Raw genomic sequence first — 24,552 nt, forward strand, 5'->3', positions numbered from 1 at the left:
GTGACCGGGGTGGGGACTTCAACTGTAAATGTGTGTGGGAACGGGCCTGAAGCGGGGATTCTGAGGATGTCTTTCCGTACATCAAAGGGTTGACAGAGATGTGTTTTATGCAATAAAGTAATAAACCTGTGTATAAGAGGCCAGGCCTCGGAGATGCAGTTAGAGCACCTCGTGAAGATACCCTGTTGTCTGATTTGACGTGTTCTGCTCCGTCGGAATAAAACTTCTGTTTCCTGCCTTCCAGTCTCCAGCGCCCGCCTCTTTGTTGTTGTAAACTTAAGTGGGTATAGAGGCGGCTAACGCCGGGCAACTTCGGAAAAGGTCTTCTGCCTGTACCTTTTTCAACACTATTAGGTATGCAAGTTGCTGTGTATTAGTTTGCTAGAGCCAGTACACCCACTGGTAATTGCGCGCTCTATATAACTATTGAATAAATAAATAAACTTTTGACATCAGCTTGTTTTAATTCCTTTGCTTCGCCCACAGGTATATCTAAATTATTGGATTAATAAAAAATGTGACTACTTGCTGAGATATAGATTTATTTTATAACTACAACCAAGAATAGTGATTTACATATGGAGAACCTATAGCAGCATATGACATTGGTCTTCACAAACATGTGGAGTGTAGCGAGGCTCCAGGTACCAACAATTGTAAACATGGTAAAAGATGGCAGGTGTAAATCTGAAATTGCTTGCACAAATTAATGTTGATTATTGAGTTATTTACACTTCTGCACAAATATCTGTGCAACATAAAGTGGGAGCTTCGAACACTAGACCAGCCTACAAGTTACTGTAATTATTTGCAATCATCAATTCTACAGCTCAATGTATATTCTAAATTTACTTTGGACAAATCCTACCGAGGTCAACATTTATGTTGTATCTTTTATATTTCCAGTGCATATCAGATAAACCTCAGTAATACTAGGCGGATGGAGTAGGATTAGATAAGGGAATCACCCTAGAAGAAGTGGGTGTGTAGTGTTTCAAAGCACACAGTATGAGAGAAGGGACAGTTTAGAAGGTTTTGATACTCTACAGTGAGCGGATATACACAAACAGGAGGTGAAAATAAAAATGTGGTGAGCAAAATGAGAATAAAGAGGTGGAGCATAGGAGAAGGGATATGGCAGGAATTCAAAAAAATTGATAGGGTAATGGGAAAGGGGATCGGTTGAGATTAAATGTGGGGAAAGCGGCCAAAACATTTAGAGGAATAGAACTTGCTTTATGTTGGATTACTTTTAATGGAATTGCTCAATATGCTGTCCTGTGGAGGGGACCTTGAGAGCAAGGGTTGAGGGTGGGCAAGAAATCCGGGATTGCCAGTGAGAGAGATTTGATTGACAATGATTCACTAGTCAAAGAAGACAAGTATTAAGTAAGTTGAAATGACAGAGATCCTAGCTAGAAAAGCCATAGACTGAAATATTCTATTTATGATTACTAATTCGGCACCTTTTACTGGACAAATTATATTTCAGTTCACAATTTTAGGATTTGCTTTACACATCAGAACTCACTGTTCACTGCTACCCTTATTGGTGGGATTTTCATGCTTATGTCTCATATTTTGTCTAGAGATGGAGAGAATGGAACAGGAGAACGTCCAACTTAATGCCCTTCACCTGCAGAGGAACTTACTTAAGGAGGAGCTAGGTGAACTTCAGAGAAAATTAAAAGGTATGTTCCATGTTGTATGCTCTATATTTACAAAACATATATTGTTTCGTTTTGCAGTTATTCTTTGAAGTGTTTCATATTAGATAGCCGGTATTTCTTACGTTTTGACATTTTATGAGTCTCAAATAATCAACTTTCCTGTTTTACAAAATCTTTTCCTTCAGGAAGCTCATCCAACATATAGGAATTGCAAAGCAATTGCACTGCTATTAGTATCATTGAACTAATGATCCTCAACCAACATGCAAATTATGATTACTGGTTACAAGCACCATATAATTCATATAACTAACGGTGCAATGTCAAAAGGCTATGTAAGACACGTATCTGTAAATACAATCTAAATTTGACAGATGGCACATAATTATATGTACCATGTTTATAAAGCATTATTTAGAACCCTATTATATGTAACAAATTTACATAGTATTATTTAGAAACCATCCATCCGACCATCCACCCAAACTCATTCACCTACCCACCCATCCACTTGTCCTTCCCTTCCCTTCCCTTCAGTTAAGGTTAAGGTTAAGGTTGAGATGCCACTCCTATGGGAGAGGCTTAACCAATCTACACCAAAAGGTTTTGGAACAACGAATAACAATCTAAATTCAAATTGGTGAACAGGAGAATAACCTAATGTCTTAAAGAACGCCTGTCCATTCAGTCTGTTAGTATGTGAAAAATCATGAAACAACTGAATGAAAGTTCACTAAATGTGTTATGCTGCATGCAGTCTGCTTCTTTCACAGAAGCAGGCTTTTTTCGTTCAAGCCTAGGCAGCACGCATGCTCTGTCTGCAAGACCTGCTGTAGTCCATAAAGGACCTGCTGTTTACAATTGGTTTAGTGCATTGTCGCTCTTCGTTGATGCTCGCTAAGTGGTTAATGCAGTGATATGTCAATTCAGTTTTTGGCAGGGGAGCACCGCCTAGGGTCAGTTTCCTTACGCAGCAATTGTTCAGCTGCTGTTACAAACAACTATTTTATCTAATGGATAGCAACGTAGCGTGGCAAGCTTTATTTTCAAATATGGCGAACATGCCTTTCTTTTATTATGCATGGTGCACCTTAAAACATACTTTAAGTCCGAGCCCGGCGCTTGCAAAATAGGCGCTGCACAAAATCTTTTACTTGTAAAATGCCAAGCACATTAATAAGGCTGCAGGACTTTCTGCTAGGTTTGTAGAAGGGGCAACCACCCCCACATGTGCATATGAATATAGCCAAACGGTCAACAGCTCGCCAGCCAGAGAACACATAAACCCAGTGGATGACCACAAGGTACTGTTACTTAAAGCCAGCATCTATTTTCTTGTTAATTGTTTTTATCGGGTTGTGCTGGAAATTCAGGGCTGAATATTGCTGTTAAAAGCTAAGCACTAGTCCGTCCTCTCTTTCTGTCTTCAGAAGTTGCACGTACACCGTGTCCTGCCCAGCTCTCATGGTATTAAGTTGAGCTGTGCAAGATAGCTGTCAGGCTGTGATGAGCAGTGGGTGGTGTACCAGAGGGCACCACGAGGTAGGACCTAACTCGCCACTTATGTAATCCTGCATAAGCCGCTGCACCGGTAGCGCTATTCTGTGTGCTTGATTGGCTGAGGGGCTGGGGGGGCAGGGGGGGCGAGGGGGGGGGGGGGGTAGACTCAAGCGGGATCATCCACGCACCAGTTACTGCATAGCAGCATTAGATGGCCGGCCTGCCCTGCGGGTAGCCTTCTCACTCTCAGTCTCAGGAGTGGGGGTGGCTGAAGTCCCGCAGGTTGCCGGAGACTCGGCTTTCCTAAGCCCTCCCTCTCCTTTGTCTGGCTGTCTACCCCCCGTGGCAGGAGAGGTGAGGATGCTTTCAATGTGCATTCATGAGCAGTGAGGGGCTGCCCTGATAGAGGCTCACAGCTAACCGAGGCGGCACTATGCCACTGGGGAACATAATCAGTTCATATAATACTATTCATGCACAGGATATTTAATAGTACTATTGCTTTTGTCCTGCAACAGTCACCTGTTGGTGGTTGTGTGGCCTGTCTCTGTTCTGTTGAATGTCAAGCTTCTGTCCTGTCAAAATGTAATATTTGATTTTCCTGTTAAACTTCCTATTTTAACCATGGATCTTTTGAGAATGACAACCAAGATGATTGGCCCAGTCCTTCTTTATGCACATCGTTATATGGCCTAAGTGCACATCATTTGTTTGCCAATTTTTTGTTTCCCCCCCTCACCTCTCCTATTTAACATTAGCACTTATGTCATGATCATGAAATCCTAGTTGTAAATTACAGATTTAATAAGTGTTGAGGTGATACTTTTGTAGCTCATTGACGTCCAGTGAGGTCTTCCCACTCCTGCATGGGTGATATTCTGCCCAAAAGATATGTAGATTGTTTTTTACAGATGGCTACTTAGCTGGCTTTTGTCCTGTGACCTCCTCAAGGGTTCAAGGACTCTTTCCTTGTGATCTTAGGTGAGGCAGATAACCACCGGTAACACCTAATGAGAGTTTTCCTTTCTCCTCAACCCTCACCTGAATTTCCTCTCTTTTTCTTTCTTTAGTCATATCATCAGCTTGCCTACCAGTTTTCATTATGCAGTAAAGTTTTATGCTAATTTGGAGGATGTACTTTGGTTTTGAAGCTGTGGTAATCTCGTAGGCTGAATCCCGTAAGTCTTGTTGGTCATTGCCCTCCATTTCCGTGGCTAATACGCACACTTGTAAAATGGCTGGTCTAGTTTGATTTTTTTTAAATTTACAGTTTGGCCTCTCAGAGATTTTCTCTTTTAGGGAGCTGCTTATTTGAGTTGCATCAATTCCAGAAAAAGTTCCGATGTTATTGAGTGATGTGTTTCATGACAATTAGTCTGAATTCTAGTTTAGTAATATTGTCCCTAATGTATTTTCCAATATTTCCATTAATGGCATGATGTGATTATCTACTGGGTACTTCATTTAGGGCAGCTGTGTTTCTTGCACAATGTGTGCCCGATATTCCTATTTTACTTGAGCACCTTATTGGACATTCATTGAACATCACTTGTATTTGTTTATTGCTCAAGCAGTTCTATGGCAAAATACTGTGCAGGGGAGCAGTAGTTGGTATTTAAAAAACGTTGCCTATTAGTGGGACCATAAACTGGTTTGTGCGAATAAAATGGGAGAGGACAGGCATTAGGGACAGTGCCAGACAGTACAGTTTTCTCATACAATTTGTAAAAGAAGCAAGACTTTGGGAAGAGACAATGAGGCAAAGAAAACTTTTAGATACTGCAATCCTCTACAATCTTCAAGAATTCTCACTATCTGCTTAATAATAAGTAAATGCAATGTCTAGTGGTGCTAATTTTTTTTCATTTACTCGATTGCTTAAAGTATGAGGATGATACTCAGTTATATATTCAGATGTTGAACGGAAAAGGTCACGGAAAGAAAACCACTAGTTGCCGGAGTCATGTACATTTCTGTATAAATAAACTCTTTACCTTGATACGTCTAAAACATAGAGTTTAATTACTAGGAATTTATCAGATATTTCAATCTTATTCACTAGGCTTCAAAAACTGAAAATAAAAATAAAAAAAACACTTCTCCACTACATGAGGTGAGTTTAGATGTATCCTTTCGATGACCGTTTGTTCCAAGATGTGCATAGCAGTGCATGTCTCAATTTTCTTAAACACAGGGTAAAACACAACCCTAATCTGTAGCAGAATAATTTCTTTTATCTCATTAAGTATACTTTATTGGGCTGATGTAAAAGAATGTAGCTTTCTAGGTCTCGAATGGTACAAATATTCAGTGTTTTCTCTAGAAAGTCTGGAAAAGGGAACCGACACCGGACAACAGGACCTCCCTCAAGCTTGCCACCCGGAAGCACCACCAGCTGATCCGCGCCGCCAAGAAAACAGCATTCAAGGACCGGTTGGACAACAACGCACACAACTGCAAGGAACTCTTCAACATCGTGAAAGAGCTGTCCAACCCCAGCGCAGGAAACAACGACATCACCCCATCGCAAGACCTCTGCAACTCCCTCGCCTCATACTTCCACAACAAGATCACAGACATACACAGCAGCTTCGACAACCAACCAACGCACACCATGACCGAACAACCACCCCCCACCACCACCCTCCACGCCTGGACCCCGATCAGCACCGAAGACACCATCCGCACAATGAACTCCATCCACTCCGGATCACCGACCGACCCCTGCCCTCACCACGTCTTCAACAAGGCCGACGCTGTCATCGCACCCCACCTGCGAGACATCATCAACACATCCTTCAACACCGCCACCTTCCCGAAGAGCTGGAAGCACGCCGAACTCAGCGCTCTACTCAAGAAACCAACAGCGGACCCCACCGACCTCAAGAACTACCGCCCCATCTCGCTTCTCCCGTTTCCAGCCAAAGTCATCGAGAAGACCGTCAACAAGCAGATGGCCGCCTTCCTCGAGACGAACAGATCCCTCGACCCCTCACAGTCCGGCTTCCGAGCCAATCACAGCACCGAGACCGCCCTCATCGCCGCCACCGATGACATCCGGGCCCTGATGGACAATGGAGAAACAGCGGCCCTCATCCTCCTAGACCTCTCCGCGGCTTTCGACACTGTCTGCCACCGCACCCTGGTACGGCGCCTCAGCAACGTCGGAATCCAGGACAAGGCGCTGGAATGGATCATCTCCTTCCTCGGCGGAAGAACACAGAGAGTCCGCCTACCACCATACAAGTCAGAGGCCTCCGAAGTCATCTGCGGCGTCCCCCAAGGATCTTCTCTGAGCCCCACCCTCTTCAACGTCTACATGAGCCCCCTCGCGGCCATCGTACGCAAACACAACCTCAGCATAATCTCCTACGCCGACGACACCCAGCTGATCCTCTCCCTGACCAACGACCCCGCCGCCGCCAGAGCCAACCTACACGAAGGGATGAAAGAGGTAGCCGAGTGGATGACGACCAGCCGCCTGAAGCTGAACTCGGACAAGACGGAGGTCCTCATCCTGGGCTCCTCACCCTCCGCCTGGGACGACTCCTGGTGGCCTCCCGCCCAGGGCACCGCACCCAAACCGACAGACCATGCACGCAACCTGGGCTTCATCCTGGACTCCTCCCTCTCCATGACCAGGCAAGTCAACGCCGTCTCCTCGTCGTGCTTCAACATCCTACGCATGCTACGGAAGATCTTCTGGTGGATCCCCACAGAGACCAGGAAGACCGTCAGCCAGGCCCTCGTCACCAGCCGACTGGACTACGGCAACGCCCTCTACGCCGGCACCACCGCCAAGCTCCAGAAGAGACTCCAGCGGATCCAAAACGCCTCAGCCAGACTCATCCTCGACATCCCACGAACCAGCCACATCTCCGGACATCTGAGAGACCTCCACTGGCTCCCCGTCAGCAAGAGAGTCACCTTCCGCCTCCTCACCCGCGCACACAAAGCCCTACACGACCAAGGCCCGAGCTACCTCAACAGCCGAGTCAACTTCTACGCTCCCAAACGCCACCTCCGATCAGCCAACCACGCCCTCGCCGCCGTCCCCCGCATCCGAAGAGCGACTACAGGAGGAAGGTCCTTCTCCTACCTGGCCGCCAAGACCTGGAACTCCCTCCCTCCCGACCTGCGCCTGACCCAAGACCACCTCTCCTTCAGGAAGAAGCTGAAGACCTGGCTGTTCGAGCAGTAGCGGCACCCCCCCCCCCCCAGCGCCTTGAGACCCTACGGGTATGTAGCGCGCTTTACAAATGTCACTGATTGATTGATTGATAGATGTAGAATTATTTTGCAGCCACTATATCAAAGCATTTTTCCATGGTTCATTGTGCACGAATTTTTAATAGACTCTATGGATAGTAAAGAGCACAGGAGGCAGAGCAGTGGCTGATACAGAGAGACAAAGATATGGGGAAATGGGGTATCGCCCAAATGAAGGCAGCAGCATTTGAGATAAGTTGGCATTTGAGTATATGGAGGGTGGAGGTTATGTGAAGTGGCGGAAGACAACCCTGCCCGTTTTATGATTCTTTCTTAAAGCCATTGGCAAGATCATCAGTTTTATAATGGACTTTAAGTGGTCCCATGCCCGTTTATCAAACCTTGTTATGCAGAAGTAAGGAGAGGCAGTAAGACCTGGCCTAATCTGAATTCTGCATTGCATCTCCTCTGCAAATATTTGAATTGATTTGTATTTCAGGAGAACTATGTTGTAACGGTTTCCCTCTGACATTTCCTTCTTATAAGCGTATCATTGAAGGGTAAATAGAAATCTTGTGTCAAAGTTAGACTTAGGATGCCTTCCTCCTGGAGTGATTCATGGATGTTTGAAACCACAGGCTAGGCTCCGTGCCATCAGTACCGTGGTGTCTGGTCGTATTATTTCAGTTTCTCTTATTAAATTCCCACGGAGCTTTAACATAAGTTATGTTTAGCTCTCTTTTTTTGAGTGAACCTAATTTTGTTTTGCAAATATTTCAAAACGGAACCCTAAGCTCCAGAAGTTTTGCCACCGTGGAATGTTTGTGCTACCGTCTTTTGGACAACAAATAATTTTTCCCCAAACGTGCAAAACCAAATATTTTCACTGTTTCCTACACATTGCTTGAGTTGACAGATAGTGAGTGGTCTTACAGTTACGTTTAGAACTTCATCACTTTCTTTTTGCTTAACCCTACCCATGGATTATATGTTACAAGGTGATAAATTATTAAATTGCTTTAAAATTATGAACAATATTTGAGTTGTAATTGCTTGTTTTGTCTGACCTCTTAAGCATGTCAGCTTATTCTGTGATAAATCTCTATGCCTCAAAATAACTTTAACCAAACTTATCAAAATCAATAGGCCTGGCTCCAGTGTGTCAGTGCATGCAAGCACAGGCATTCACAAATGCTGTTTATTTACATTGTATCCTGAAATGCTGTTGATCACATTAAAGCCAGTCGTGCATTGCAAGTGCAGGGGGAACGTTGCAAAGAAATTATTTGTTGCTTATTATATCTTGTCTTGTGTCGTGTTCTCTATGGTGGATGCCAGGCAACACATCAGACTCAGGACACAGGTTGGTTGCACAATGCTTTGTTTATTACTTCTTCTTGGAGCTGATCACATGCACGTCCGTCCTGCTGCCCGTCCTGGTCAATCTACCGTCCTTCCTGTCCCTAACCGGATGTTGTGTCCGGTGACCTGGTCACCTCCCTCATGACCCACAGGGTCCTAGTGTCCTCCAGTCCTGTCATCCCATCTGTCTGGTCACGACATCTCCCCCTTTGTTGCAAACAAATGTTCGTGTTACAGTTCTTCTGATCATTTTCGCCCCCTTAACCCTTGACAGGAGAGAGAGAGAGAGAGAGAGAGAGAGAGAGAGAGAGAGAGAGAGAGAGAGAGAGAGAGAGAGAGAGAGAGAGAGAGAGAGAGAGAGAGAGAGAGAGAGAGAGAGACACTGACACTGACACTCCATGTGTCTGGTCAACGCGTCTATCCAGTCCTGACTCCTACGTTTCATCACTTAGTCCCTTTGTTCCCTTGCATTCCCCTTTTGGTCGCTGTTCTCTGACATCTGCTTTTGCTTCTGTTTGTCGGCAGTCCCCCTTCTGCTCTCTGCTTGCCAGCCGCTCTTCGTCTGCTTCTAGCTCCTTGCCGTGTGCCCAATGTCGTGGGCCAGCTGGCACTATCTCCGTTTGCTCCTCTCCTTCTACGGCCGCCCTTTGTTTTGTTTGTTCCCTCAGTTATTCTTTTCCGTTCTCTTCCTCTTTCTCTCTTCTTGCTTTCAGTGTGTCTTTCATTTCTTTCTTTGTCATATGTCATAGTTATGAGACCCATTGTTTGGGCGGTGCTGTTGCTCAGCAAGCATGGTCCTGGGACATCGCCTTTCAGCACATCAATGTCCTATTTGTTCTTTTTGCCTCCGTATTTCAGTTCCTCTGTGAACTTTCCCAGGTTTGTGACCTGTTTCTTTGACCCCCCAGGTGAAAATCTTCACCTTGGACGCTCTCAGTGTCGGCTTGGCTTCCATCTTCGCGTATTCCGATGCACACATGACATTGCATGTTGCACCACTGTCCAGTACGAATTCCGCTTCATGTGCTCCTACTACTATCTTCGCCACATCCATCTTTTCCTGGGTGCTTCTGCCTGTACGGTATGTTCGTTCTCCTTTTTCGTCTCCCCCACTCAGTTCTGTGTGAACCTCCGACATGTGGTATAGTCAAAGTTTCAAAGTTTATTTATTATGATAAGGAACTCTTTATGAGGTCCACATAAAACAGCATATACATACAAAGCACAAATACTTAAAAAAAAGAAAAGAAGATATTTTCATCACAATCACATGAGATATCTTAATACAGGTCCAAAAAACATTTAAAAAAGTTGTACAGTTTAAAAACAAACATTTCATTAGGAGGGTTAATCAAGGCTGCCTTAAACGAAGACGCTGATAATATGTTAAGTTGTAGGCAGATTGATCTTAACCATCTACGCCTGCAAGGCATCAGTGTAGGGCAAACGAACATCACGTGATCTAGATCCTGATCATGTAATTGGCAAAGATCACAGCGTGCCGAACAACCAAACCAGCTGGCTTGTAAAACTTTTAGCGGAAGCAAATTATGTCTTAATAAGTACACCAGGCGTCTCACGCCATGGGAGATGTTCCAGTATATATATGGTTGTGCTTTCCGCAGGGTATAAGATTCAATAACAGGCGTACAACCTTTTTTCGCTAGACAGAAGTCTCTATCAAGGCAAAACCCCAATTCCCAAGAGGCTGACTTCAAAACTGTTTTTAATTGATGAGAGGACAGTAAAAATAAAGTCTCCTCATCCAATTTCAATTGAAACACAGCAAGTCTAAAGTTTTTTACAATTGATGAGAAGTCATTAAAAGATCCTAGTAATTCATTTTTTATAAGGTCTCTTAAGGTATTGGGTTCACCTTTAGATAAAGCTACTACCCAGCGTATGATACTAGCAAGACCTTGAACCCTGCTGCTACGTAAACCCAATTCCTGTCGCAAGGAAGCAGTCGAGTTTGCGGTGCCTACAGACATTAAACTCCGAAGAATTTTTCCTTCCGCAGAGTTTAGAAAACTCCATTTTTTTAGATCAACTAATTCAATTCCATATAACAGGGAGGCTGGAACTTTCGCTCTAAAAACATCTAAGAGAATAGAAAAATGCCTTCTACCTGTGGCTTTATATAGGGAAACTAAGCTCTTTCCCTGAGAAATAGCCTTCCGGGAATTATTGTCTATGTGTGATTTGTCACTTAGATTGTGAGTGACAATTTTACCTAAAAAGGTATAAGATTTCACACATTCTAGTTTTTCCCCCCCCACAACCCATGGAAAGTTAGAACATTTAGGCTTCTTTCTACCAGAAAAACAAATCACCTTGCTTTTTGCCGTATTTATTGATAAAAAATGACTTTCAGCATATTCAAAAAGTGCATGCAACCGATTATTTAGGCCCTTTGGGGTGAGATCCAAAATTAGGATGTCGTCTGCATACATAAGGCATGCATGTGGTATAGTCTTTCCACCTTCTCTTCTTCCTCTTCTTCGCCTGACCCTCGTGATGAACTTCTCCTTTCTCTGTCGACATACCTGACGTGTCTTGTTGTCGACTCTTGTTGTCTTCCTGTTCTTCCTCTGTCGTCTCTGAATTGTACGCCTTGGCACATACTGGCGTAGTGATTTCTTCCATTACACCTTCTGCACGTCTGGCCAAACGCTGGGCACGGGCCTCTGTGTGGAAATTCCATTCCGCACCTGTAGCATGTTCCTTCAGGTTTTCTCCTCTCTTTTTGTTCCATCCAGTCATTCTTCCACCGGCCTGTGCGATATTTGTTTGTCATGAGGTGTGCGTTTTCAATTTCAACGTTCTTCCGTATTTCCATTTCCTTGGCATGTTCCGTTACTCTCGCCTCTGCTCTCGCTAGTGACAGGATGTTCTCCAATGAGGTCGGCTCCTTGAGTATTCTTGCCCTGAATCCTGTGTCGCGACAGCCCTTTATGATCCCTAGCCTTATTGCTTGTTCGTTATCAAATTTGTCGAACTCGCAATGTGTCACCAGTTTTCTCAGCCTTGTCGCGAAGTCATCTAGCGTTTCGTCGACTTGTTGACACGCAATAGTAAATGTATATTGTTCGAAGTCAACATTCCGTTGTGGGCCAAATTTGGCCGTTAGGCATTTCTTGAATTTCTCATATGTCTTTGTTTCTTCTGTAGGCAGTGTCACCAGAAGTTCTTCGACGTCATCCCCTGCTAAGTTCAGTAATAACCCTAATCTCTTTCTGTCTGTTACATCTGTCGCTTCCATATATCTTTCAAACCGTCTGATCCACTTTTCCCACCTGATTCCTATTTGTGGCTCCGATAAGTTGAACGGCAGAGGCCTACTGTATTGTGCGCTGGGCTTCGGGTCTGCCATTCTTGCCTTCTTGTGTTCCTATGCTCTTTTCTCTTTTTGTTCTATCGCTTCTTTGTGTGTTGTTTTATGTTTCCTTTTGTTCTCTTTCCTTTTATAGTCTTCTTTTCCTTCACTTTTGCCTTCGTGGGGTCTTTGTCCCTTCCTTGTTATTATGTTTGTCTATGTCTTTCTTTCTTTATTCTTTTTGCTGTCTTTTATCTTCCTTGTATCCTTTTGTTTGTTCCTATGTTTGACTTTGTTTAGCCTCTTCTGTGCTTTCTAGATCCTTTCTCCTTTTATTCTTCTTCTTTCTCCTTGTCTTTGCCTGTGCTTATTTTCGTTTTCTCATTAAAATCGTCATTTTTTTTCACTACTTTTGTTTCTTCCTGACCTTAAGATGGCCGCCCGAGTTTCCTGCTTGCTGATTGGCTCATGTGCCTGACATCAAGATGGCCGCCGAGGGTCTCGCGAGACTTCGCAGTCAATTGCTGGGCTGCCTGACCTCAAAATGGCCGCCCTCGCGATGCTGTTCACTGATTGGCCCTCGCGCCTGACCTCAAGATGGCCGCCGAGACTCTCGCGTTAGATCGGGCGAATTCTTTAAACTTCGCGCTGCTCTGCACGGCGCTTACTGGCACAACCAGTCTTCTCTCGCGGCGGTCGGGGGGGGCTCCCACGTCGCCGAGCTTCTTTGTTGGCGCTTCCCGCAGTCTTCTTCTTCTGGGCACGATGCGATCCAGGGTGGGCTCCTGGTGTAAATCGCTTTTTCTTCCGATGGACACGCAGATGAGTTTGTTGCCTCGTCGCCAGTTGTCGTGTTCTCTATGGTGGACGCCAGGCAACACATCAGACTCAGGACACAGGTTGGTTGCACAATGCTTTGTTTATTACTTCTTCTTGGAGCTGATCACATGCACGTCCGTCCTGCTGCCCGTCCTGGTCAATCTACCGTCCTTCCTGTCCCTAACCGGATGTGGTGTCCGGTGACCTGGTCACCTCCCTCATGACCCACAGGGTCCTAGTGTCCTCCAGTCCTGTCATCCCATCTGTCTGGTCACAACATCTTGTGTGGGCTTTACTTATCTATTGTTATTTTTCCTCTCCCCAGAGCATGAACATGCCCACTGCTCACTCTTTTTGGTGCTACTTTTTTCTATTTGGTTAAGCACTCTGAGAGTGCCTGTATTTTCCAACTGTCTCCCTCGTTTGTTTTTCCACCCCTTTGTCTCTGTGTCGCTCTGTCTCATCATGTGCTTCTCTGCTCCCCCTGTGTTGCTTTGTCACAATGTGTGCTTCTCTGCCACTTCTGTGTTGTTTCCGTCGCCTGCATCCCTTTTTTCCTTCCCTGATTGTCTCTGTCCCCAGTCTTCTCTTCTGTGCCTCTTTTCTGCATTTAGTTACTCATCCAATTCGAAACCAGAACCAATTGTTCTCTTCCAGGGGATCCTCATCAATCGTCATATGCACATGAATATTCTCACCCATGCGTGGGACCCCGGAAACATTAAAAAACATATATGTGGAACCCATATATGTAGCTCTATATATATCTATATTGCTATATAAACACACAATGCAGCCTTCCATATACTAGAAAATCTGAGCAATGTTGTAAGAATTTCCCTTGCACTTAAATACAATTCCAATAAAGCAAGGAGAAAGAAAACACATCTGAAAACTGCTTTAATGCACAGCAGAAATCATAATCCGGCAAAGAGGAATGAAAGGACATTGCCAGCACATAGGCTGCGTTGTAGAAACATCAGTGTAGAAAGCTGAAATGCTAACCCACAGAAACACACAGAATGAACTGGCACCGTGTCTTTAAGGCCCCTAGCTTCCCATCATGCCTCAGGGGTGACAGTTAGGTCAGTTCTTCTTTCCGGCTCCAACAGGACCCTGGTAACTTCAGCTCTCAGTTTTTTCTGATTTCTGGCATTGCCAGTTGCTGTCCAAAAGAACACTGAAGGGCAGCGAGAGGGTTTGCTTCTATGGGCTAGCTGAGAAGCGTAAAACACCTTCAAGAGGCAGGTGTCCGATGAAGAAGAGGAAAGAGAGAGCAAGATCTACATTTAGAAGTAAGGTTCCAGTCTGCTCTCCATTGGCGTTGGGCTCTGCGCCACAAATACCTTCATCGGCAGGGAAAACATAGATGAAGAGACAATCGGCGGTGGGCTCGCCCTTAAGAGAACACCGGTCGTCGACGAAGACTGCAGGTACGTCGGATCCTCTGCCATCGTCAACCCGGCGACAATTGGCGTTGAGGAGTCGTTCTCCGTTGGTGCAGGCTCGCCCAATGTCGAGGAATAGATCTCTGTCGTCGCCGTCAGGTTGGCGTTCGGCGTCGAGACATGCTCCGCCATCGCCGGTTCATCGGCGATCAGCGTCGAAGCAGACGTCTCCGTTGCCGCCAACCAGGCGGCGGTCGGCGTCGCGACGTGCCTCGTTGTCACCAGAGCAAGGCAATCCACTCCTCCGTTGTCGTCATCCAGGCGACGTTCAACGTCGAGGGCTAGATCTTCGTCAACGACGAAGAAGGACTCGTCTTCGAGACCTAGGGTCAAGTACACTAGGTGTCGTTCGACGTCGAGACAGCGGTCTCCATCGACGGTGAGAAGTGTTCCGATCTCGACTCCGCTGGCTTCCAGTAGACGATAAGCGTCGAGAGAGAGATCTGAAAGGCCTAAAGACACAACGTCGAGAAGGATTTCTCAGTCGATTCGTACTTCGTTGGAGTCTCCTGTACGCTCAACGTTGAAGGCGAAGTCTGTTGGGTCCAGGTGTTAGAAGTCACATCATACAACGTTGAAACTCAAGGAGAGGTCGAGGAGAAGATCCCGCTCTAAGACTTCACCAGTGATGGTGACGCAGAGTCGGTCGACGTCGAGACACTCCCCATCGACGTCACATTGTTCACAAGACGCTAATCACGCTCCAAAGGTCACAGAGAGTCCTCTCATTCTATAAGGAGCTTTCCCCAGATGCTCTTGACGTCGCGCAGCTCTTCTGCTTATTCTCCAGAGCAACCAAGAACATCTAGAGGAGGCTCTCCAAGGAGACAGCGATCTTCGATTCATCTTTCGCCCAGATGGCTTCAACCTCTCCATCACTGGCAGAAAGAACGCTCTGGTCATGCTCAACGGTCTACGGACTATTCCATTCCACTGCACAGATCCCCGCTACAACGTCTGGTGCAGAAGGTGGACATTTCCCCCACTACCCGGACCAGAGAACACAGAGGCAAATCTCTGGAGCATTGATTAACTCATGCTCATCACAAAAGGCTGAGAACACCATCTTGGTCGTTTCCTTCGACGCACTTACCCATAAGGGACTACTCTCCTACCCTTACAGATAGCCCTCCCTTTACAGTGTCACCCAATGAAGATGTCAACACCTTCCATGATGTCTTCGCTAGAGGAGCACAGACATGTCGGCTTCTCAGACCACCACTTCAATAATTTTCGAAATTCTCCATCAGAGGTCGGCGGCTAGACCATTACTCCCTCTAGTCCCTGGTCTCCTTGAACCGGTAATGGACATCTTCCTCACCGCATCCTCGATTAAGGCAGCTCCGGCTCGGATCCTGAAGAAATATAAACCTGCTGCATCAAATCCTCTCTTTCTGAAATCAGATCCTCCACCGGATTTTGTCATCATTGCAGCAGCAAAGAAGAAACACGCGGTGGCTTCTTCCTCCTCCGCTCCTCCAGACAAAGAAAGTAGAGCCTTGGATTCTTTGGGGAGAAAGACCTGTGACTCTGCAGCACCTTCTCTTAAGGTGTCTAGTGCAATTGCCCTGCTGGGCCGTTACGACAGGTCCTTATGGGATTCACTGCACCGTTTTAAAGAGATATTGGCAAAGGAGGATAAACAAGACTTCTCAGAGATTCTCCAAGAATGGGCGCTGGTAGCCAATCACGTGATCAGCACATCAGCAGATGGCACTTCTTTGGCTGCAGACTCATATGCACATGGATATGTGCACGGAGGTCTTCCTGGTTGCGCATAACCGCTTTGAAACCGGAAGCTCAAAAGCGTATCTTGAACCTTCCATTTTCTGGGAACTCCCTTTTTGTATGGCACACTGATGAGGAAATGGCCAGAATGAAGGCCGAGTTGGATACACTAAAGGCTGTGGACCTTTAGTAGAAAAAAAGAGTTCAAATGACCCTACAGGCCCTATAATCGCAAAAATTACCAACAGAGGTTTCAAACCCCTCAATGGTTGCAAAACAAACAAAACAAATCTCAATACCAAGGCCGTCGTTCCTCGAGAGGCAAAGGAGCACATCAACAACAGACTTCTTCCACAGCTAAAACTCCAGGCAAGCAATGATTTTTTGCTTCCTCTAGCACCGTTGCACACTCCAGTGGGAGGAGGTATTTCAAATTGCATACAAGAGTGGCGCAACATCTCCAAAGATCAGTGGGTGCTAAATATACTGCGCAATAGGTACGCGCTATGTTTCTGCGCGCCTCCAAGAGACAATCCTCCGGTAAGGTCACGTCCACAACACCTGGAACTGCTTGGTCAGGAAGTGTCGACCCTTCTGAAGAAACTAGTCATAGAAGAAGTCCCACCTGCCCAGAGAGGAAAAGGAGTCTACTCCAGATATTTCCTTGTTCTGAAAAAAGACCAAGCAAACAAGTCCTGACCTATTCTAAATCTCCGATATCTGAACAAAAGATGACGTTTCGTATGTTGGCGCTCCATAAAATATTTCCACATCTGAGGAAAGGAGATTGGATGTGTTTGGTGGATCTCCAAGCTGCATACTTTCACATTCCAATTGCCCCATGGCATCGCAAGTTCCTGCGATTCATGGTAGGCGCGAAACATTACCAGTTCAGAGTCCTACCATTCAGCCTCAAATCTGCACCACAGGTATTCATGAAATGCAGGGCAGTGGTGGCGGCAGCATTACATCGCCAAGGCCTGTTTGTGTATCCATACCTGGACGATTGGCTGTTGAAGGAATCATCTCCTCACATCTGCCTAGATCTCCTTCACCACTTTGGCCTTCATGTGAACATGGAAAAATCAGTTCATCAGCCCACTCAATCGCTCCACTATCTGAGCTCCAGCTTGGACTCCGGCCTAGGAAAAGTGTTTCCTTCGGAGGAGAGACTGTTATCAATGAGAAACAAACGCAATATCCTCCTTCAAGCACATCAACCATCAGTAAGGTAAGTGGCGTCTCTACTGGGTTCGATGGCCTCTTGCATATTTCTCATACCTAACTCCTGATTGAGAATAAGACCGTTGCAGTAGGATCTGGAGGACAAATGGGACCAATCCTCTGGTCATTAGGAAGACCGAATTCTCCTCTCTCAAGCAGCGAAGAAGTCCATTCTCTGGTGAACTCAGCCAAAAAATCTTCTAGTGGGAGTCCCATTCCATCAACCTCTGCCAAAACAATCCCTGATCACAGGTGCGTCTCTTCAGGGATCGGGAGCGCATCTGGGTCAACTGCAGACTCAGGGCAGATGGACCAGCAAGAAGCAGACCTATTATATCAACATGTTAGAACTGCGGGTGGTTCATTTGGTCCTCAAGGCATTCCATCCGTCGATTCAGTCCGAGTTGATTCTGATACAAACAAATAATACAACCACCATGTATTACTTAAACAAACAAGGTGGAACACACTCTCGCCCTCTGTTTCTGGAATCTCAAGCGATCTGGCACTGCCTGCTGGCCAGGAACCTCTCGATTATGGCAGTGCATCTGCCAGGAGAACAGAACGTGCGAGCAGACGCTCTCAACCGACACTTCGAAGAACAAGAAGACTGGGTGCTTAATGATGAGGTGGTATCAGACATTTTTCATCAATGGGGTCGTTCATCCATCGACCTTTTTGCAGACGATCTCAACAGAAAATGCCATGCCTTCGCGTCCCGATTTTACCAACTAGGAACAAGTTGGAATGCTCTTTTGATAGACTGGTCGGGACGTTTGCATACGCCTTTCTGCGCCTTCCTCTCATCCTGAAGGTGGTGAATAAGCTCATCCGATCCAGGATGAAGATGATCCTGATAGCACCGGACTGGCCTCGCCAACGATGGTATCCGGACTTATTACAGCTCTTGATCTGTCCTCACAGTAGACTCCTGTGCAGGCCGAACCGTCTGACCAAAATGGTAGGAATGATTCTGCACCCCAGCCTTCCCTTGCTGAACTTGGCAGCATGGCTCCTGAGGTCCTGCAGTATTGACCCTTGAACCTCCCTTAGGACTGCATGGTCATTTTGCGGGAGTCAAAGAGACCATCCACAAGATTAAAAGGATTAAAAAACCAAGTTCCTCTGAGGGAGTGAAATTGGTGGGTGATTGTGCCGGTGCATTGGTTGGACTGTTATCATCTGAATCAAAACTACTGCTGGCCACTGAACTTAAATCTGAATTGGAAAGAGTTAATCCACTGGCATTTGGAGCGGTTGTTGTGTCCGTTTGTGGAATAGCTGCCTGCCTCTTTGCGGTGTTTAATTTCCTCGAAAACGTAAATATTCCGCCAGTTTCATAATGCCTTTTATCACTGCAAATTTAAATATTTTCTGTGCTTTTCTAGTGTTCTCATGTTTTTTAAGATATACTTCTATTCCTTCTCTGCATTTTTCACCAATTCTTTTCGTTCATGTGCATCTAATTGCTGGTCTAATTTATCAATATCTTTTTGGATTTTAGTTCTGTCAATCTCACCAATATTGTCACAATATTCATAGATGCCATTAAAATATTAGCTGCCCATTAGGGGATTTGGGTTCTCAAATGAAGGAGCAATGAGTACCCTTAAACCACGAGGGACTCTGCCCACCTCCATATATTTCTCCAGTGATTTCCTCTCCCACCACTTTGTTAATTCAGCGCGGAGTAGTTTTTCCAATTTGTTTAGAAGAGTTTTCACATTATTATTAGCCCCCACATTAGTGTTTTTATCGTTATTAATAGTATTTTCATCAATGTCTGGTAAATTAAAGAACAACGCATTTGCTGCTGCCTCCCTGTCACGAAGCACGTCCGCTGTCGAGGTCATGTTTAAAATAAGCTGCAACTTTGTATCACGCACCAACAAGCTTGCCACAGGTAGGCTTTGAGCAAGCTGTTAACTTAGTAGCGTAATCTCTTCACCTGCTTCAATATCCCAACTCTGAGCAACACACAGCTTACCGCGCTGGAGCCCGAACGGCTCACTGGCTCACTGGGAGTCCTCCGACTCTGTTGACCCACCGGGACTCCACAGGGTTTCCGGCGGTGTACTGCTCTCGTGTAGGTAGCTCGCGGGGGGCTGAACCAAACAAACTCCTTACGGGTCAATTGCAGATCGCTTTCACAATACCGGCTGCAGCTGAACAGCCTGCTTGTGAAGAGAGGGTCCATTTACGGGCGAAGACAGCCGTACTTCGCCACTAATGGTGTGTTGAAAAAACTCCTGACATTCACTCCTTCTCGGAATCAGGCACGGACCACGGTGAGCTGAATGTCAAAAGTGCTTTATTGCGACTTAATCCTCCAGCATGCCGCGTTTCGACCGGATCTCCCCGGTCTTGATCACATGACGTGCTTGAGTTGTAGACACATTTTATAGTGACGTGAACCTAAGTAAAACACTCCCCCCACTATAATAGAGCTAGAAAACACACTACATTATATATTTTAACGGTACAAAAAATGTCACCGTAATTATTTTACTAATGAAAGCTGCCCAAATCTAAACAGGGATAAACCTATGTCAGTATTTGTAGCCAAGTGGCTAGCAACATTAGTTAATTAGTATCATGCATCTCATTAATGACAACAAGATCATATTCAGTGCAGTTAAAGTCAGATTAGTGTTACTCAATACATCTGAGGAGAGTGGGTGCAAATAAAATAAAGGGCTAGTGCAAACAGTTTGAGAACTTCAGTAGTTAAAAAATAGCTATTAAAATATCATAGCTAAACAACTAAGTGTCAAAAACAGGTTAAAGTCAAGCAAATTCCGATATATAATTTATACCTTTGAAATGCAAGTGCATATACTCTGCTGAAAGTCTCTATCTTTAAATAGGAAGGAATCAAGCCGAGGGGGGATGCTCCAATCTCGTTTGGGACCCATCAACTGAACCCCCACCGGCGCATGATCACAAATCCCTCTAGCCTTATGATGCCTGTCTCGAAACAGGTTCATGCAGTCTGCTAGTGTGAATATATAATCAATCCTAGAGGAGGATCCATGGGCTGCGGAGATGTGTGTGTACTGTCTCATGTGTGAGTTATGTGTCCTCCATAAATCAATCAAGCCCAACGCCTGTGTAAAATCCCTGAGGTGGCCAACCGCTCCCCTACACAGTATGGTTGGCTATCTGTCCAAATCTCTAGCTATCACGTCGTTCATGTCTCCACCCAGGACGAAGGTCCCCAGAGGCATTTCCAACAGCAACTTCCCCACATCAGGGAGGGTGGACGCGTGCAGCTTCGGAGGTATGTACAGCGAGCAGAAGTTCAGAGTGGACCCTCCCACTGTGCAGATAGTGCCGCATAGCGACCCAAAGGGTCAGACCAGCATCGCCCCAGGACCAATGGCAAGGAGTTTTTAATGAGTATACCCACTCCCCTGGAGCCCGTTGTAAAGCCAGAGGGTGTAACCAAATCTGTCTAGGGCCTTGCAATGGTTCCCTAGCAGATGTGTCTCCTGTAGGAGGACAACATCCGGGGCATGTCTGCGGAGGTATTGCAACACAACCGTACGTTTGATCTTATTCTGTAGGCCGTTCACATTCCAGGATAGGATGTCTATGTGTTGCGTCTTAGGTGTGTGTGATCCTGCCAGTATCTTTGCCAAAACTAAAGGGTAGTAACCATCCCCCCCCCCCCCCCCAGCCCCCTCCCGCCCGCTCATTGAGTGTGTCGATGAGTCAAAACATTTATACAATATGAAAACAGCAAATGAAAACTAGAACATATCCCCCATTTCCCCCCCTCAACCACCCCCCGCCCTGCTGCCCTGCCACGCCGGCCAACCGGGCCAGACATCCCCAACAAGCAGAGGTCCTGTAGCCCTTGAAACAATAAACTCAAGGGTTACGCGGTGCAACCAAGTCCAGCATCCGGAGCTCCCCCCAACCCCCTTTACAGTTCAGTAAGTAGTTCAACAATCGTCCCAAACTAGATCAGTGTCCCGTAATGGAGAAAGACCCTCCCAAGACACAATCATAGCCCCCCGGCCAAATTGGGAGGTAGCAACATCAACAAATACGTGTGCAGGCCTTCCATCAATCCCCTCCAGACCCCCCAGGCAGGTCGAAGTTCCCCCCCATCCCCAGCGATCCTACAGGATTAGCAGTCACAATCCTTTCATACATTACATGTCCACGAGATCCTGTCAGTTCGAATCCATATACTCCACCTCCTCACTCCAGATCTGGTGACGCTGAGAGGCTGCGGGCCCTTCTCTTAACCTGTTGGAGCTGGCTCTCCCGGCGCCGTTGTGCCTCCCCCGTCGACCCCACAGATGAGGCCGGAGACCGGGGGGCTGCGCTCCTCCAGCTTCCCTCGTGGTCCAGGCCGCTCCACTGCCGGCCACGCTCCTCCAGCCATGTATGGGCCTCCTCCGGGGTGGTGAAGAAGAACGACTTTCCCTCCACCAAGACCTTTAGCCACGCTGGGAAGAACATCATGTAATGGAGACCACGTTCTCCAAGTTTCCTCTTGACTGCGTCAAACAATCGTCGCTCCTGCTGGACCTTGAGCGTGAAATCAGGGGAAAAGCGTATCGTGGCGTCGTCCACCCTCCAATCTCCGTGCTGTCTTGCCGCCTGTAAGATTGTATCCCTGTCTCTATAGTTACGGACCCGCGCGATGATGGTGCGCGGCGGGACCCCCGGGCGTGGTGGCGGGATTGGCGCCCTGTGCGCTCGCTCTATGACGAAGAACTTAGACAGTCTCCTGGGTTTCAGTCTGTTCAAGATGAGATCCTCCAAGAACAGTTACATACTAGCCCCTTCCATTTTTTCTGGCACACCTACCATCCTGAGGTTGTTCCTTCGGGCCCTCCCTTCCCGGTCCTCCAGCCGTGCCGCCATCTGCCTCTGCTGGTGCGTGAGCTGTTGGACCTGGTGTTGCAACGATTTGGTGGCCCCCTGGAGGTCCGTAATTGCGGTAGCGTTTTGCGTGGCTTTTTCAGACGTTTTGTTCAGATCCGCCCGCTGAAGCGTCAACTCAATTGACATTTTGTCTATTTTAGACTCCAATGTAGTGCCCAGGGATTGTATGGCCTGCATGATGGAGGAGAGGGATGGCTCACGAGGCTCTTCAGATGGCCCGGGGTGGGGCAGAGTACCACCACCCGGTTCCGCTGTGTAATTATCCATAGTGTTGGATTGGGTCGCTGTGGACGCCTTGTTCCTCATGGCCTTGAAAGATAACGGGCGGTCACCCCTGGGCCCCCCGCCGGCCGTTCGCACCCGGCCGTCACTCAAAGGAGCAGGAGCGGTCCTCTTTAGTCCAACGCAGGCCCACTGGTGCGCACCAGTCAAAAGCCTACACGCCCCACACAGCCGGACGTAGTCCACTCAAACCCCCAGGCCCCGCCTCACCATCGTCGCGGGCCTCCTCCACCGCCGTCGTCACTGCCATGCGAGGTGTCTCTGGTTCCCCAATGGTCAGGGGGCTGCGTGCTGGAGCTGTAGGCCACGCTGCCTTGAAGCAGCTCTTCGTGGCAGGCTGAGCCCGGTCTCTACGCCCCCCACCCTCGCCAGTGGGGGGGGGCTGCTGGTCACGCTGCCTCAGTGCTGGGGAGGGAGCAAAGGTCCACAGCAGTCTGTGACCCAGGGCGCACCGGCGCCGAGCGTCGCACCCAGCCGCCTCCCAGCGCTCTCACTATGGCCCTCTCCTCACCCGAGGCTGGTGCTGCACTTATAGGCCCTCGCAGTGTAGGCTACGTCCGGCCCGCAATTGCCAATCTTCGGCCTCTGAGGTCCTGGGGCCGGATTCAGACAGGGAAGTCGCCTCCAGGAAGGATGTCTCTGGCGCCCCAGTAGTTAGGGGCCCTCACTCCGGGGTACCAGGCCTCGCAACTTTGCGACAGTTCCCTGCGGCCAGTCAAGCCCGTTCTCAATGCCCCTCCACTCCCTCGCCAGGGGGGGGTGGGCAACTGTCCACTCCGCCTCAGAGCAGGAGGGGGCGCGAGGGGCCACCCCACACCACCATCACGGGCCTCCTGCCGCACACAGCCGCTGTCCTGCGTCCCCGCCTCGGTTCCCTCCTCACCCGAGGCCGGTGCTTTACCGATGAGCCTGCACAGCACAAGCCGCGTCCAGCCCGCACTCGCCGATCTCGGGTTCCCGGGGTTGGATTCAGACCGGGAAGGCACCAGCAGGTGTCAGAGGAAAGGGTCTCTCCGATTCCAACCTGGGACGTCGTCTGTGAGTCGGATGGATGACCGATTGCAGGGGTCGTTAGGATCGCCGCCGGAGCGCCGCGGAACTATGCAGCCATCTTGGGCGCCCCCAGGCCACGCCCCCTGCCCTCGTAATATATAGTCTCAACTTTTGAACAATTTAATTGCCCTATTTAATTATAATCCTACATAATCGTCACAAAAGGTATGATTTTCAGAGGTATATGAAGAATGGTTTCTTCTCTGGGTATTTTACTTAAGTTTATTCGTAAGCGAAAAGGTTCCAATGGGTATGCGCCATTTATAGTGGGGTTTTCATAATCCTGTTTCTGTTATTTCCTAAAAGATTATGAAATGTCGGGATTATCCAAATTGTGTAGTATTATTCTTGCATCCTGTACACACCGTAATTGCCCTGTAAGGTTCAGCATAGGAGGTGGAGCGGTTTAGGCACTACTTGCTAAAGAAAAGTTTGGGTATTTAAATAGGCTAAAGCCCTTTTCATTCAATCTAGATATATTAAAGCATCCAGAAAAAAGTTATTTTTGGTTTATATACTTTCGTAACTCTCATAGGAAGTGTATTTTGGCATATTAGTAGCCCACAAATGTGTTTGAAAGTCTGGCAAACCTATGCCTCCTTCCTCAGTCACGTCTTCTGATGTAAAGCTATGCAAGCATTCTTATTGCATTCTATAAACCAGTTGCCGCCTGACCTTGGAAGCGGCTGTGAAAATTCCTAGTGCCTATAATCGAGCTCGGGAATCCAGAGGAAGCTGAGAAGATGCAGGTTCGCTGGAAAGAACAAGTGGCACTGAAAACCTAACCAACCACAAGGGCCAGACAGATCAATACCATCACTTTCCTGCCTATTGCTGGTATTTCGGCCAAGTAGACCACATAGCTTTATTTGCAGAAGATTTGGACATATAGCTCTCTGTCCACAAACGGTGGAACCAATGGAAATAGACATACAAAGCTTCCTTATATGCAAGCCCAAAATCCCAAACACCGTAGCATTGTGTCATAAGGGTAAATGGTAAACTAGTACCTGCGCTACTGGATACAGGGTGTAAACAA

The 24,552-nt window shown here is 47.1% G+C and overlaps 1 protein-coding gene across 1 annotated transcript in view; it reads left to right on the forward strand.

Moving 5' to 3' along the window:
• Positions 1–24,552, forward strand: part of CCDC172 (coiled-coil domain containing 172) — a 651,707-nt gene that overhangs the window by 524,505 nt on the left and 102,650 nt on the right. The window contains exon 5 of the mRNA XM_086919595.1: positions 1,590–1,691. Within this exon, the coding sequence (XP_086775721.1) occupies positions 1,590–1,691 (102 nt within the window). The remainder of the gene's footprint in view (positions 1–1,589; positions 1,692–24,552) is intronic.

This window comes from Lissotriton vulgaris, chromosome 5 (genome assembly GCF_964263255.1).
Source record: "Lissotriton vulgaris chromosome 5, aLisVul1.2, whole genome shotgun sequence".
In the NCBI taxonomy this organism is placed as follows: Eukaryota; Metazoa; Chordata; class Amphibia; order Caudata; family Salamandridae; genus Lissotriton; species Lissotriton vulgaris.